At 43.4% G+C, this 13121-nt stretch overlaps 1 protein-coding gene across 3 annotated transcripts in view; it reads left to right on the forward strand.

Moving 5' to 3' along the window:
- The window catches only part of NCR3LG1 (natural killer cell cytotoxicity receptor 3 ligand 1), a 26821-nt gene continuing 13700 nt past the window's right edge, over positions 1 to 13121 (forward strand). For 2 of the 3 annotated variants that reach the window (XR_012518118.1, XR_012518119.1), the window contains exons 1-2: positions 1 to 319; positions 4853 to 5203. Coding sequence is in view for 1 of the 3 variants with exons in the window: in XM_010348141.3 (XP_010346443.1) it covers positions 244 to 319; positions 4853 to 5203 (427 nt within the window). In the remaining 2 variants the exon portion in view is untranslated. The remainder of the gene's footprint in view (positions 320 to 4852; positions 5204 to 13121) is intronic. The other variant, XM_010348141.3, reaches the window with a different exon arrangement.

Consider the following 13121-nt stretch of genomic DNA (forward strand, 5'->3'; position numbering starts at 1 on the left):
GTCCCTGAGCCAAAGTGCGGCGTGGGCGGGGCTGGTCACACGCCTGGATTCCTGCAGTGCGCACCCGCGAAATCCTGGCGACTTCACAGTTGCCGAAGGGTTCCGAAGAAGTGGGGTGTGCAAAAGCGCCAGATAGAAATTCCGCCTACTCTTTGCGCAACAGAGGGCTCCCTCTGCCCTTGGATTCTTCCGGGCCGCCTGCTCCCACCTGGTGAAAAAAATTCCAGAGCGGCTACCAAGACGATGGCGGGAATTGCGGCAGCCTCCGCGTGCTGCTGCGGGGCGCTCCTGCTCCTGGGGCGCGCGCTGACTACCGCAGGTAGGGGCGTGTGTAGGGGGCGGCTGGGGTGGGGCGGAGGCACCTGGCGCCAGAGGGTCCTCGCGCCCCGCCAGGAGACCGCGACTTCCTGGGGCTGGGGGCTCTATTTTCCAGCGCCGCTCCTTTGTGAGATGGGGAGTCCCGGACGCAACAGGTTTACCCTGAAGGCCTACACTGAAGGCCTACCCTGTGCAGGGGCGGCACCAGCGCGAGAGGAGACTGCTTCCTAGGATGAGATATTGAGCGCCTCTCTTGCATCATCCGAGGGAACCAGAACAGAGAAGATAATCAGGGAACAGGGAAAATAGGAAAAGCACTCACCCGCGTATCAATGGGTCCTCCTGGCTTTGCTAAGGTCTTTACAGAGAGAGGGAGTGGGGTGTGGTGACCTGCAAACGTTGTCTTACTTTTTGGAGAACTCGTATGGACATGCTCTACGTTAACTTCAACAGGAGACTAAAAGGTTGAAATGCGTATGTAGAGGTATTTAAACTCATTTCTATCTAGAAGAATGGCAATTAAACAAGATGCGGCTTGACCCTTACTAGACCGGCCAAAAATAGGCTCCTGGATGCCGGCTGGTGGAGGGGGGAATGTGGGAATCCCGGAAGCGCTCTGGGCGCCTTGCGTCACTGCAGGTGGAGGCGAGCCACGCGTGGACCTCACGCTGGAGAGCACTTCACGTGGCAGCAGCCTCACAGCACACCCTTGCTGCTTGCAGAGCAGGTGGACGGTTGTTGAAGGCATAGAGCCGAGAAAACAGTGGACAGACAATTCAATACCATTCCTACGATTTGAAAAACAAAAGATAAAACCTTAAAGATAAAAACGTACACGTTAAACACCTTAGAACGGCTGCCTGATGGGAGAGGGAAATGGAAATAAAAAAGCGTGGATAGTATTTCTATACGTTTGCAAAGAGCAATGTGAAAATAAGACCGTTCCGAGTGAAGTGTGAGCCGAGACGAAAGCCAAAGCTGCGCTCGGCTAGGTGCCGGGGGCTGGAAGCGCCTGCGCGCTCTGCCGGTGCGGGCTTTCCCCACCTCGAAGTCGCGCCCGGGGGTTCCCGCCGCGCCCGCCCCGCGTCCCCTCCCGGGCCCGGCGCCCCTTGCCACCTCCTCAGGAGCCTCAGGTCCCCGCCACTTTCGTCTTGCCCCGGTCCCCGCGGATGCTGGCGGTAGTGGAGAAGGGCCGCGAGGCCTCGGGGAAGCGTAGAGCAAGGAACGCTGTTTGGCGGCGCGCCGCCGCCCAGTGGCCGTGGCAGCAGCAGCAGCAGCCTCAGCTCCAGGGAGGAAGGTAACCGCGGCGGCGGGGCGGCTTGAGGATTGGACCCCAGAACCAGGCGTTGGTGCCTGACTTTAGCACTGGAAGAGCCTGTCATTGAAAACTGTCAGAAGCTTTCGCCTAACAAAAATCGTTTCCGTCTACAAGAAATCTCTACACCTTAGAATGGAACCTCTACTTCCCTGGCTGCTATTCTGTGTGGAAGCAAATTTAAAGTGATACAAGAAAAAAAAAAAAAAAAATCCAATCAAAGGAATTCGTCAGATTTTAATGCATGAGATTCTAGCCCTCCTCTGTATGAGACTGTCTTTAAAGGTTGATGATATAGAAAATGTTTGAAAGAATGTAGGTTTTATTTCAGAAAAAAAATTCAAAAGAGCAATCCGTAAAGGTATAGTTAACAGTCCTCCCTGATTGGAGGGCTCTAGAATTGGAGATTCTCTAGGTGGGTTGAACCACTAGTTTATTTGAAAAGATAAATGCATAAATGCTTTTCCTTGGAAACAAGACTGCAGAAAATTCCAAGGATTTAGTCCTTGAAAAGGGCGAACGCTTTTAAGCTGTTATTAAGATACTAAACTCTGTACTTTGAAATGGGAATATATGGAGGTCCTGGGTGAGCTCTTGGGCACTCTGAAAATAGATGACTTTTCCCAAATTTGGCTTCTAAATTTTGATTTGTTGATTTAAATTTTTAAAATTTATGTAGTCTAACACTCAGGTTTGTATTCTTTTTAAGCACATGTTAGTGTTTTTGATATTTTCCCCATCTCTCTCCCCTCCCCATTCCCCCCTCTCTCTCTCTCTCTCTCTCTCTCTCTCTCCCTCTCTCTCTCTCTTTTTTAGTAGTCACTTTTCACTGAAAAGCGTGACAATAGAATTGGGTGACCTGGCTATTTCTCTTGTATCCGTGGCTCCTCCATTCCTTGGCTGGCCCCCCGGGGGAAGAATAATGTTTTTTGGTTACAGTTGACCCTGTCTTCATTTTGTAGTTCAAGTCTGTCTTTGCTTTGATACATAGAACATAATAAAGCTTTTCACCATGTTTCCCTAATGTCGATTTTTAAAAATCGACTTGCACAAATGTTTGAGTAAGTTGGTAGGTTTTTGGATACGTTTTTAACATTAATTAACATTAATTTTGAAAACTTTAGATATGTTGGATGTGACTAATGAAAGGACGTGTTTGATGGTAACAAAGGGAATTAGATATCTGACATTCATCTCAATATTGATGTCTAGCTCTGCATTGTTAATATTGAGTCTGACTTCTTTGAAGTTGTACTCATCTTTGAAACGGAAAATGTAACATTTTGAACTGTTCTTGCACTTTTTGTTGGAATGGGTATAAGCGTAAACTTGCTAGCAACCTACTGTTCTAAAATGGAAAACATCTAGCTGGTCACAGTGGCTCATACCCATAATCTCAACACTTGAGAAGGTCATGGGGGTATTGCTTGAGCCCAGGAGTTGGAGACCAGCCTGGCAGCTTAGTAAGACTCCATCTCTACAAAATATAAATAAATTAGCTGGGCATGGTGTCATATGCCTGTAGTCCCAGCTATTTGGGAGGCTGAGGTGGGAGGATCACTTGAGCCCAAGCAGTAGAGGCTGCAGTGAGCAGTGATAGCACCACTGCACTCCAGCCTGGGTGACAGAGCGAGACCCTATCTCTAAATAAATAAATAGGAAAACAACAAAAAAAGAGAAAATTATCTTTACAATAGCATCAAAAAGGGTAAAATACTTCAAGTAAATTTAACAAAAGAAATAGAAAACATATACTCTGAAAACTGTAAAATAGTGCTGAAAGAAATTTAAGATCTAAATAAATGAAATGGAAAAAATGTCCTGTCTTAGTCTTGCCAGGATGCCATAACAAATATATACTATGTGGCTTAAACAGAAATTTATTTCTCATGATTCTGGATGCTGGGAAGTCCAAGATGAAAGTGCGGATGATCTGGTTTCTGGTGAGAGCTTCATTTCTGGTTTGTAGAAGGATACTTTCTTGCTGTATCTTTACATGGTAGAGAGAGACATGTATCTAACTGTCATGTCTGTCTGTCTTTCTTTCTTTCTTTCTTTCTTTTTTATTTTGAGATGGGAGTTTTGCTCTTGTGCCTGGGCTGGAGTACAATGGGGCAATCTTGGCTCACTGCAACCTCCGCCTTCTGGGTTCAAGTGATTCTCCTGCCTCAGCCTCCCAAGTAGCTGGGATTACAGGCATGCGCCACCATGCCTCGTTAATTTTGTACTTTTAGTAGAGACAGGGTTTCTCCATGTTGGTCAGGCTGGTCTCGAACTCCCGACCTCAGGTGATCCACCCGCCTTGGTCTCCCAAGTAGTGGGAGGGATTACAGTGCTGGGATTATAGGCATGAGCTACCACACGTGGCCTGTCATGTCTTTTCTTATTTATTTATTTATTTTTGAGACAGAGGCTCACTCTGTCACCCAGGCTAGAGTGCAGTGGCACTATCATGGCTGACTGCATCCTTGAACTTCTGGTCACAAGAGATCCTCCCACCTCTGCCTCCCAAGTAGCTGGGACTATAGGTCCTAACCGCCATGCTGGGCTAATTTATTTTTATTTTTTATAGAGATGAGGTCCCATTATATTGCCTAGTCTGGTCTGGAACTGCTAGGCTCAGGTGATCGCCTCAGAATCCCAAAGTGCTGGGATTACAGGTGTGAACCACCATGCCTAGCCTCATGTCTTGTCTTGTCTTTACTTTTTTTAAATCTTGAGACAGAGTCTTGCTCTGTTGCCCAGGCTGGAGTTCAGCGGTGCGATCTCAGCTCAGTGCAACTTCTGGCTCCAGGGTTCAAGCAATTCTCCTGCCTCAGCCTCCCAAATAGTTGGGATTACAGGCTCCACCACCACACCCAGCTAATTTATTGCATTTTTAGTAGAGACAGGGTTTCATCATGTTAGCCAGGCTGGTCTCAATCTCCTTACCTCATGATCTGCCTGCCTTGGCCTCCCAAAGTGCTAGGATTACAGGTGTGAGCCACCACGCCCGGCCCTCATGTCTTTTCTTGTAAGGGCACTAATCCCTCTCACGAGGACTCTTCCCTTATGACCTAATCACTTCCCAAAGGCCCTGCTTTCAGATACCATCACATGGGGTGGGGGTGTTGGGCCTCAATATAAATTTTGGAGGATATAAGCATTCAGTCAATAGCACATCCCAAAAACATATTCATAAACTGAAAAACTGAACATTGTGTTCTCTTACTGCCATAGGTGAACTCAAAGTGGAGATGATGGAAGGAGGGACTCAGATCATATCCCGGAATGACAATGTCTCTATATTCTGCAATTTCTTTGATTCTGAACCCCACAACATCACGAGTGTAGGTATCACCTGGTTTCGGAAGAGTCCAACATTTCACAAAGAATTGAAGGTATTTGAATTTTTTGGAGATCACCTAAAGGCATTTCGGCCTGGAGCCACTGTGTCTCCATGGAGGCTGAAGAGTGGGGATGCTTCACTGCAGCTGCCTGGAGTCCAGCTGGAGGAAGCAGGAGAGTACCGATGTGAGGTGGTGTCCACCCCTAAGAAGGCACACGGAAGGATCTGGCTTAGAGTTGTGGGTGAGTGCCTCAGGGCAGTGCCCTACAGTTCCCATGGTTGGGGTTAGCAATAACAAAACCTAAACACCTCTTTGAGCTCCACTTTGCTGTATTACAAAATGATCTGATAATACATGGATGAGCTTGGTGGCCGTGTTAGTTTACTAAGCTGCCATACCAAAGTAGGACTGGGTAGCTTTAAATAACAGGTGTTTATTTTCTCACACTTCCGGGTGGGTTTCTTCTGAGGCCTCTCTCCTCTGGCCATCTTCTTCCTGTGTCTTCACATGGTCTTTCCTCTGTGCCTATGTCTGTGTCTTAATTTCCTCTTCTTATAAGGATGCCAATCCTATTAGATAAAAGCCCACACTAATAACCCCATTTTAACTTAATTACCTCTTTAAAGAACCTATCTCTAAATACAGTCACATTCACAGATAACTGGGAATTCTGGGAGGACATAAGAATTTGAGGAGGACATAATGCAGCCCATCATGGGCCCTCCGTAATTGTGCATAAGACTTTGATTGTTTTGTTCATAGGAATTTTGAGAGTGAGAGGCATATTAATTCGGATTAATTTCCTCTGCAATTGACACAGGAATAACAGCAACAGTGGCTATATATATGGCCAACTGACAGTTGCCCACATATATAACCACTGTGATTCCAGACTTTATGTATCTATAGAAAGGGTCCACATAGGAGACAGGGTCTTGCTTTGTTGCCCAGGCTGGAGTGCATGGCACAATCATAGCTCACTGTAACCTCAAACTCCCGGGCTCAGGTGATCCTCCTGCCTCAGCCTCCTGAGTAGCTAGGACTTCGGGTACATGCCACCATGCCTGGCTAAGTTTTACATTTTTTGTAGAGATAGGGCCTTATTGTGTTGTCCAGGCTGGTCTTCAACTCCTGGCCTCAAGAGATCCTCCTGCCCTGGCCTCTCAATGTGCTGGCCTTACAGGGGTGAGCTACCATGCCTGGCCAACAGTGACTTTAAGAGACATTAATAGATTTTTTTTAGGACAGTTTTAGATTTACAGAAGCATTGCAAAGATAGTATGAGAGTTCTCATATCACTCTCATTCTGTATACCCTTGCATTCTTATGGTACGTTGATATAATTAATGAACCCATGTTGACATTTTACTATAAAGTCCATAGTTTATTCATATTTCCTTAGTTTTTTCCTAATGTCCCTTTCCTGCTCCAGGATCCCATCAGAATACCACATTGCATTTAATTGTTATATGTTCTTAGGCACCTTTTTGCTGTGACAGTTCCTTAGACCTTACTTTTGATGTCCTTGACAGTTTGGTGAGGCTACTGGTCAGGTCCATTGCAGGATGTCACTCAATTAGGATTTGTCTGCTCTCTTCCTCGTAATTGGACTTGGGGTTACGGGTTTTTGGAGGAACACCTCAGAGGTAAACTGCCATTTTCATCACATCAAATCACATGACTATGACTGTAGATGTTGATTTTGATCAACTAGTTGAAGTAGTATTTGTTTGATTTCTCTTCTTAAAAGTTACCCTTCTCCCTATTTTCATACTGTACTCTTTGAAATGAAGTTATTCTGTGCAGCTCACACTTAAGGTCGGGGGGTTACTGATGTTCTTCCTCCTTGGGGGTGAAGTATCTACATAATTTTTTTTTTTTTTTAGAATTCTTCTGCATGGGAAATTTATCTCTTTTCTCCTATTTATGAATTTATTCAATCATTAATATCAATAAGGACCCAAGGATATTTATTTTATACTTTGTGTCATAATGAAATGCTTCTTTATTTTTTTCTCAAATTGTTTCAGCTTTGGCCACTGGGAACTCATTCACTTGACTCTTGTGCCCCATCAATATAACCCAATCATTGTAGAATTTTGTTTTATTTTATTTTTTTAATTTTTGGCAAATCCCTGTCAAGGATTTTGTTTTATGTTAAGCACTTTTTACTTTTTGGCACTGTAAAATGTTACAGATTCATCTCATATTATTTCCTTTCTTGTGTATTTCCTAGAACCAACCAATACTCCAAGAAACCTTGGTTCCTTTTATTGGAAAATGATATTAGAAACCAAGATCTGAACACTAGATGTACTTTTTGCTACTGAGGTATCATTGGTTCTAGACCATCTCAGCTGACAGAGCAAAGTATATCTATGTGTACTAACCTCTGCATATACGCATATCTATGAAGATTTCTATGTGTAACCATCTGTTTCTATATTAAATTAAACATTTGTTCTTACTGATGTCTCCAACTGTAATCCATTACCACATGGATCATTCTAGTCTCCTTCTCTGTATATCTGTGAACTCCCACTCCAACAGTGAGAAACCTGTACCCACCATCTTCTGTTTATTTAATTGTATAATTATTAACCTGTACCTCCATAAGAAGCAACTTTGTCTATTAGACTACAGTGCTTTCTGGCAATTCCTTTTTTTGTTTTTTTTTTTGTTTTTTGGAGATCTTTTTTGAGATGGAGTCTTGCACTGTTGCCCAGTACAGAGTGCAGTGATATGACTTTGGCTCACTGCAACATCTGCCTTCCAGGTTCAAGTGAGTCTCCTGCCTCAGCCTCCTGAGTAGCTGGGATTGTAGGCACCCGCCACCATGCCCGGCTAATTTTTGTATTTTTAGTAGAGATGGAGTTTCACTATGTTGGCCAGGCTGTTCTTGAAGTCCTGACCTCAGGTGATCTTCCCGCCTCAGTCTCCCAAAGTGCTGGGATTACAGGCGTGAGCCGCCACGTCCAGCCTGGATTTTTGCCATTCTAATAAGTATATAGTGGTATTTCATTTGTTGTTTTAATTAGCAGTTCCCTAATGACATAATGTTGGACATATTTTCATATTATTATTTGTCATTCATATGTCTTCTTTTTTTGTGTGTTTATTAGCTGGTCAGGCGGGAGTGCAGTGGTGCGATTACAGGTCACTGCAGCCTCGACTTCCCAGGTTCAGGTGATTCTCCCAGGCTTCAGCCTCCTAGGTAGCTAGGGCTACAGGTGCACATCACCATGTCTGGCTAATTTTTGTAATTTTTGTAGAGATGGGTTTGCCATGTTGCCCAGGCTGGTCTTGAACTCCTGGCCTCAAATGATTTGCCTGTCTCTGCCTCCCAGAGTTCTGGGAATTGTATGTCTTCTTTGATGAGATGTTTGTTCAGATCTTTTGCCTTTTTTAACTAGGCTCATTTTTTTAAGTTGTTGCATTTTAAGAGTCCTTTGTACATTCTGGATACAAGCCTTTATCAGATAGATATTTCACAAATATTTTCTCACAGTCTGTGGCTTGTCTTTTCATTCTCTTAACAACGTCTTTTGTAGAGCAAAAGTTCTTAATTTTAATAAAGTCAAACTTACTGCATTTTTCTTTCACGGATCACGTTTTTAACATTGTATCCTAAAGCTCATCCACCAAACCCAAGGCTACCTAGATTTTCTCCTGTGTTACTGTCTAGAAGGTTTATAGTTTTACCATTGACATTTAGGTCTATTATGCATTTTGCTTTAATTTTTGTGAAAAGTGTAAGGGTTGTGTCTGTATTCTATATGCATTTTTTTGGATATGAACATCTAATTGTTCCAGCATCATTTGTTGAAAAAACTGTCCTTTCTTCATTGAATTGCCTTTGCTCCTTTGTCAAAGTATCAGTTGAATATTTTTGTATGGGTCCGTTTCTGGGCTTTCTATTCAGTTTCTTTTTTTTCTTTTAATACAGGCTAGGGTGCAATGGCACAATCTCGGCTCACTGCAGCCTCTGCCTCTTGGGCTTATGCAATCCTGCCATCTCAGCCTCCTGAGTAGCTCGTACTACAGGCTCATACCACCATTCCCAGTCAATTTTTGTAGAGATGTAGTTTTACTGTGTAGCCCAGGCTGGTCAGGAACTTCTGAGCTCAAATGATCTCACCTGCCTCAGCTTTCCAAAGTGTTGGGATTATAGGCATGAGCCACCATGCCCTGTTCTATTCAGTTTAATTGATCTCTCTCTCTTCTTTCCTCAGTACCACACTATCTTAATTACTGTATTTTAATAGTAAGTCAGGAAGTCAGGTACTGTTGGTCCTTCATTTTTGTTTCCTTTCTTCAGCATAGTGTTAGCTTTCTGGGTTTTTTTTTTTTTTTTGTCTTTCCATATAAACTTGAGAATCTGTTGATATTTGCAAAATAACTCTCTGGGATTTTGGTTGGGATTGCATTGAATCTATAGATCAAGTTGGGAAAAATAGACATCTTTTTTGTTTGTTTTTTTGACAGAGTCTTGCTGTGTTGCCCAGGCTGGAGTGTAGTGGAGCTATCTTGGCTCACTGCAACCTCCACCTCCTGGGTTCAGGTGATTTTCCTGTCTCAGCCTTTCAGGTAGCTGGGATTACAGGCATGTGCCACCACGCCTGGCTAATTTTTGTATTTTTAGTAGAGACAAGGTTACACCATGTTGGCCAGGCTAGTCTCAAACTTCTGATCTCAAATGATCCACCAGCCTCGCTTTCCAAAGTGCCGGGACTACAGGTGTGAGCCACCACACCTGGCCAATGGTATATTTTTAATTTCAAATTCCAGTTGTCCAGTTGTTCATTCCTGTCAGGTAACTGATTTTTGCATATTAACTTTGTATCCTGCAACTTGCTTTAATCACTTATTCATTCTAGGAGGTTTTTTTTTTTTCGGACAAGTCTTGGAATTTTTCTATGTAAATCATGCTGTCTGTGAAAAATACAGTTTTATTTCTTCCATTATTTTGTTTTATTTTATTTTATTGAGATGAGGTCTCACTATGTTGCCCAGGCTGGTCTTGAACTCCTGAGCTCGAGTGATCCTCCCGCCTTGGCCTTCCAAAATGCTGGGATTCCATTTTTGTGTGAGCCACTGTGCCTGCCTCATGTTTCTTCCGTGCTAAACCTTATACCTTTTATTTCCTTTTCTTGCCTTGTTATGCTAGCTTGGACTTCCATTACAATGTTGAATAGGAGTGGTGAGAAGGAACATCTTGCCCATTCCTGATTTTACTTTTTAACCATGAAGTATGATGTTAGCTACTTTTTGGTAAATATTCTTTAAACAAGTTGAGGAAGTTTCCCTTTATTCCTAGATTGCTAAGAGTTTTTCATATGAATAAGTATTGGGTTTTGTCAGATACTTTTTCTGCATTATTGATATGATCATGTAGGTTTTTCTTTAGCCTGTTGATATGATGACTTACATTAACTGATTTTTGAATGATGAACCAGCCTTGCATATGTATAATATGCCTCTCTTGGTTATGGTGTATAATTTTTTTTATACATTGTTGGATTAGATTTGCTAATATTTTCTTGAGGATTTTATATTTATTTTAATAAGTGGTATTGGTCTGTAGTTATATTTTCTTGTAATGTGTTGTGTGGTTTGGGCAGTAGGGTAATATTGGGCTGGTAGAATAAGGTAGAATGTGTCGCCTCTGTCTACTTCTACTTTCTGGAAGAAATTATTAAAAACTGGCATTGCCGGGTGCGGTGGCTCAAGCCTGTAATCCCAGCACTTTGGGAGGCCGAGGCGGGTGGATCACGAGGTCGAGAGATCGAGACCATCCTGGTCAACATGGTGAAACCCCGTCTCTACTAAAAATACAAAAAATTAGCTGGGCATGGTGGCGCGTGCCTGTAATCCCAGCTACTCAGGAGGCTGAGGCAGGAGAATTGCCTGAACCCAGGAGGCGGAGGTTGCGGTGAGCCGAGATCGTGCCATTGCACTCCAGCCTGGGTAACAAGAGCGAAACTCCGTCTCAAAAAAAAAAAAAAAAAAAAAAAAAAAAAAAAAAAAAAAAAAAACTGGCATTATTTATTTCTTAATTGTTTAGTAGGATTAACCAGTGAAACCATCAAACCCTGGTGCTTTCTTTTTTTGAAAGTGATTTTTTTCTTTTCCTTTTTTTTGGGGGGGGTGGGGGGGACACATCTTGCCCTGTTGCCCAGGCTGGAGTGCAGTGGCGTGATCTTGGATCGCCACAACCTCGGCATCCCAATTCAAGCAATTCTTCTGCCTCAGCCTCCCAAGTAACTGGGACTACAGGTGTCTGCCACCACACCTGGCTAATTTTTGTATTTTTAGTAGAGATGGGGTTTCACCATATTGTCCAGGCTGGTCTCAAACTCCTGTCTTTGTGATCCATCTGCCTGGCCTCCCAAAGTGCTGGGATTTCAGGCATAAGCCACCATGCCCGGCTCTTTTTTTTAAAAAATTAGTTATTGACTCAATTTCTTTTTCCCTTCCCTTCCCCTCTCTTTTCTCTCCCCTTCCCCTTTCCTCCCTTTCCCTTTTCTTTTCCTTTCCTTCCCTTCATCTTGCTCTGTTGCCCAGGCTGGAGTACAGTGGTGTGATCACAGCTCACTACAGCCTCAACCTACTGGGCTCAAACTCAAGCGATCCTCCTACCTCAGCCTCCCAAGTCGCTGGGACCACAGGCACGTGCCACCATTCATGGCTAATTTTTGTATTAGAGATGGTGTTTCGCCATTTTGACCAGGCTGGTCTTGAACTCCCGAGCTCAAGTGGTCTGCCTGCCTTGGCCTCTGAAAGTTCTGGGATTACAGGAGTGAGCTACCGTGCTTGGGCATCTTTGACTTTCTAAAACTGAAATATGATATGCCTAGATGTGGATTTTTGGATATTTATCCTTCCTGCCTGGTGTTCTCTAAGCTTCCTGGGTCTGTAGTTTGGTGTCTATCATTACTTTTGGAAAATTCTCAGCCATTATTTCTTCAAAGTATTTCTTTGGCTCCTTTCTCTTTTCTTCTTCTTATATTCCCATTATATATATATATGCTACACCTTTTGCAGTATCCCACAGTTCTTAGATACTCTGTTTTTTTTTTTTTTTTTTTTTTTCGGAGCCGGAGTTTCGCTCTTGTTACCCAGGCTGGAGTGCAATGGCACCATCTCGGCTCACCGCAACCTCCGCCTCCTGGGTTCAGGCAATTCTCCTGCCTCAGCCTCCTGAGTAGCTGGGATTATAGGCACGCGCCACCATGCCCAGCTAATTTTTTGTATTTTTAGTAGAGACGGGGTTTCACCATGTTGACCAGGTTGGTCTCGATCTCTCGACCTTGTGATCCACCCGCCTCGGCCTCCCAAAGTGCTGGGATTACAGGCTTGAGCCACCGTGCCCGGCCAATACTCTGTTTTTTTAAATTCTTGTTTCTCCTTGTATTGCAGTTTGGGAAGTTTCTTTTTTTAAATTTATTTATTTACTTATTTATTTATTTTTGTGACAGAGTCTCACTCTGTCTTCCAGGCTGGAGTGCAATGGTGGGATCTTCACTCACTGCAACCTCTGCTTCCCAGATTCAAGCGATGCTTGTGCCTCCACCTCCTGAGTAGCTGGGGCTACAGGCATGTGCTACCACGCCTGGCTAATTTTTGTTTTTTTAGTTGAGACAGGGTTTTGCCATGTTGGCCAGGGTCATCTCCATCTCTTGACCTCAAGTGATCCGCTCACCTTGGCCTCCCAAAGTGCTGGGATTACAGGCATGAGCCACCACACTCTTCCCAGATTGGGAGGTTTCTATTAACATCTTCAAGCTCACTGATTCTTTTCTTGTCAGTTTCAGGTTTACTGATGAATCCATTGAAAGCATTCTTCATTTCTTTTACGGTATTTTGAGTTCCAGCGTTCACTTTTGATTCTTTCTTAGTGTTTCCATCTCTCTGCTTATGTTACCCATCTGTTTGTGCATGTTATCTGCTCTTCCTGTTAGTGCTCTTAACATTTGAATTATAGTTTTAAAAAATTCCCTCTATGATAATTATAAAATCTGTGTCATACCTCAGTCTGGGTCTGATACTTGCTTTCTTTTCATGTACTTTTTAGCATGTCTTGTAATTTTTCAGTTGAAAGATAGATATTATGTATCAGGTAATAGGAACTGAGCCAAATGGGCTTTTATTATGAGGCT

Source organism: Saimiri boliviensis, chromosome 6, assembly GCF_048565385.1.
Source record: "Saimiri boliviensis isolate mSaiBol1 chromosome 6, mSaiBol1.pri, whole genome shotgun sequence".
In the NCBI taxonomy this organism is placed as follows: domain Eukaryota; kingdom Metazoa; phylum Chordata; class Mammalia; order Primates; family Cebidae; genus Saimiri; species Saimiri boliviensis.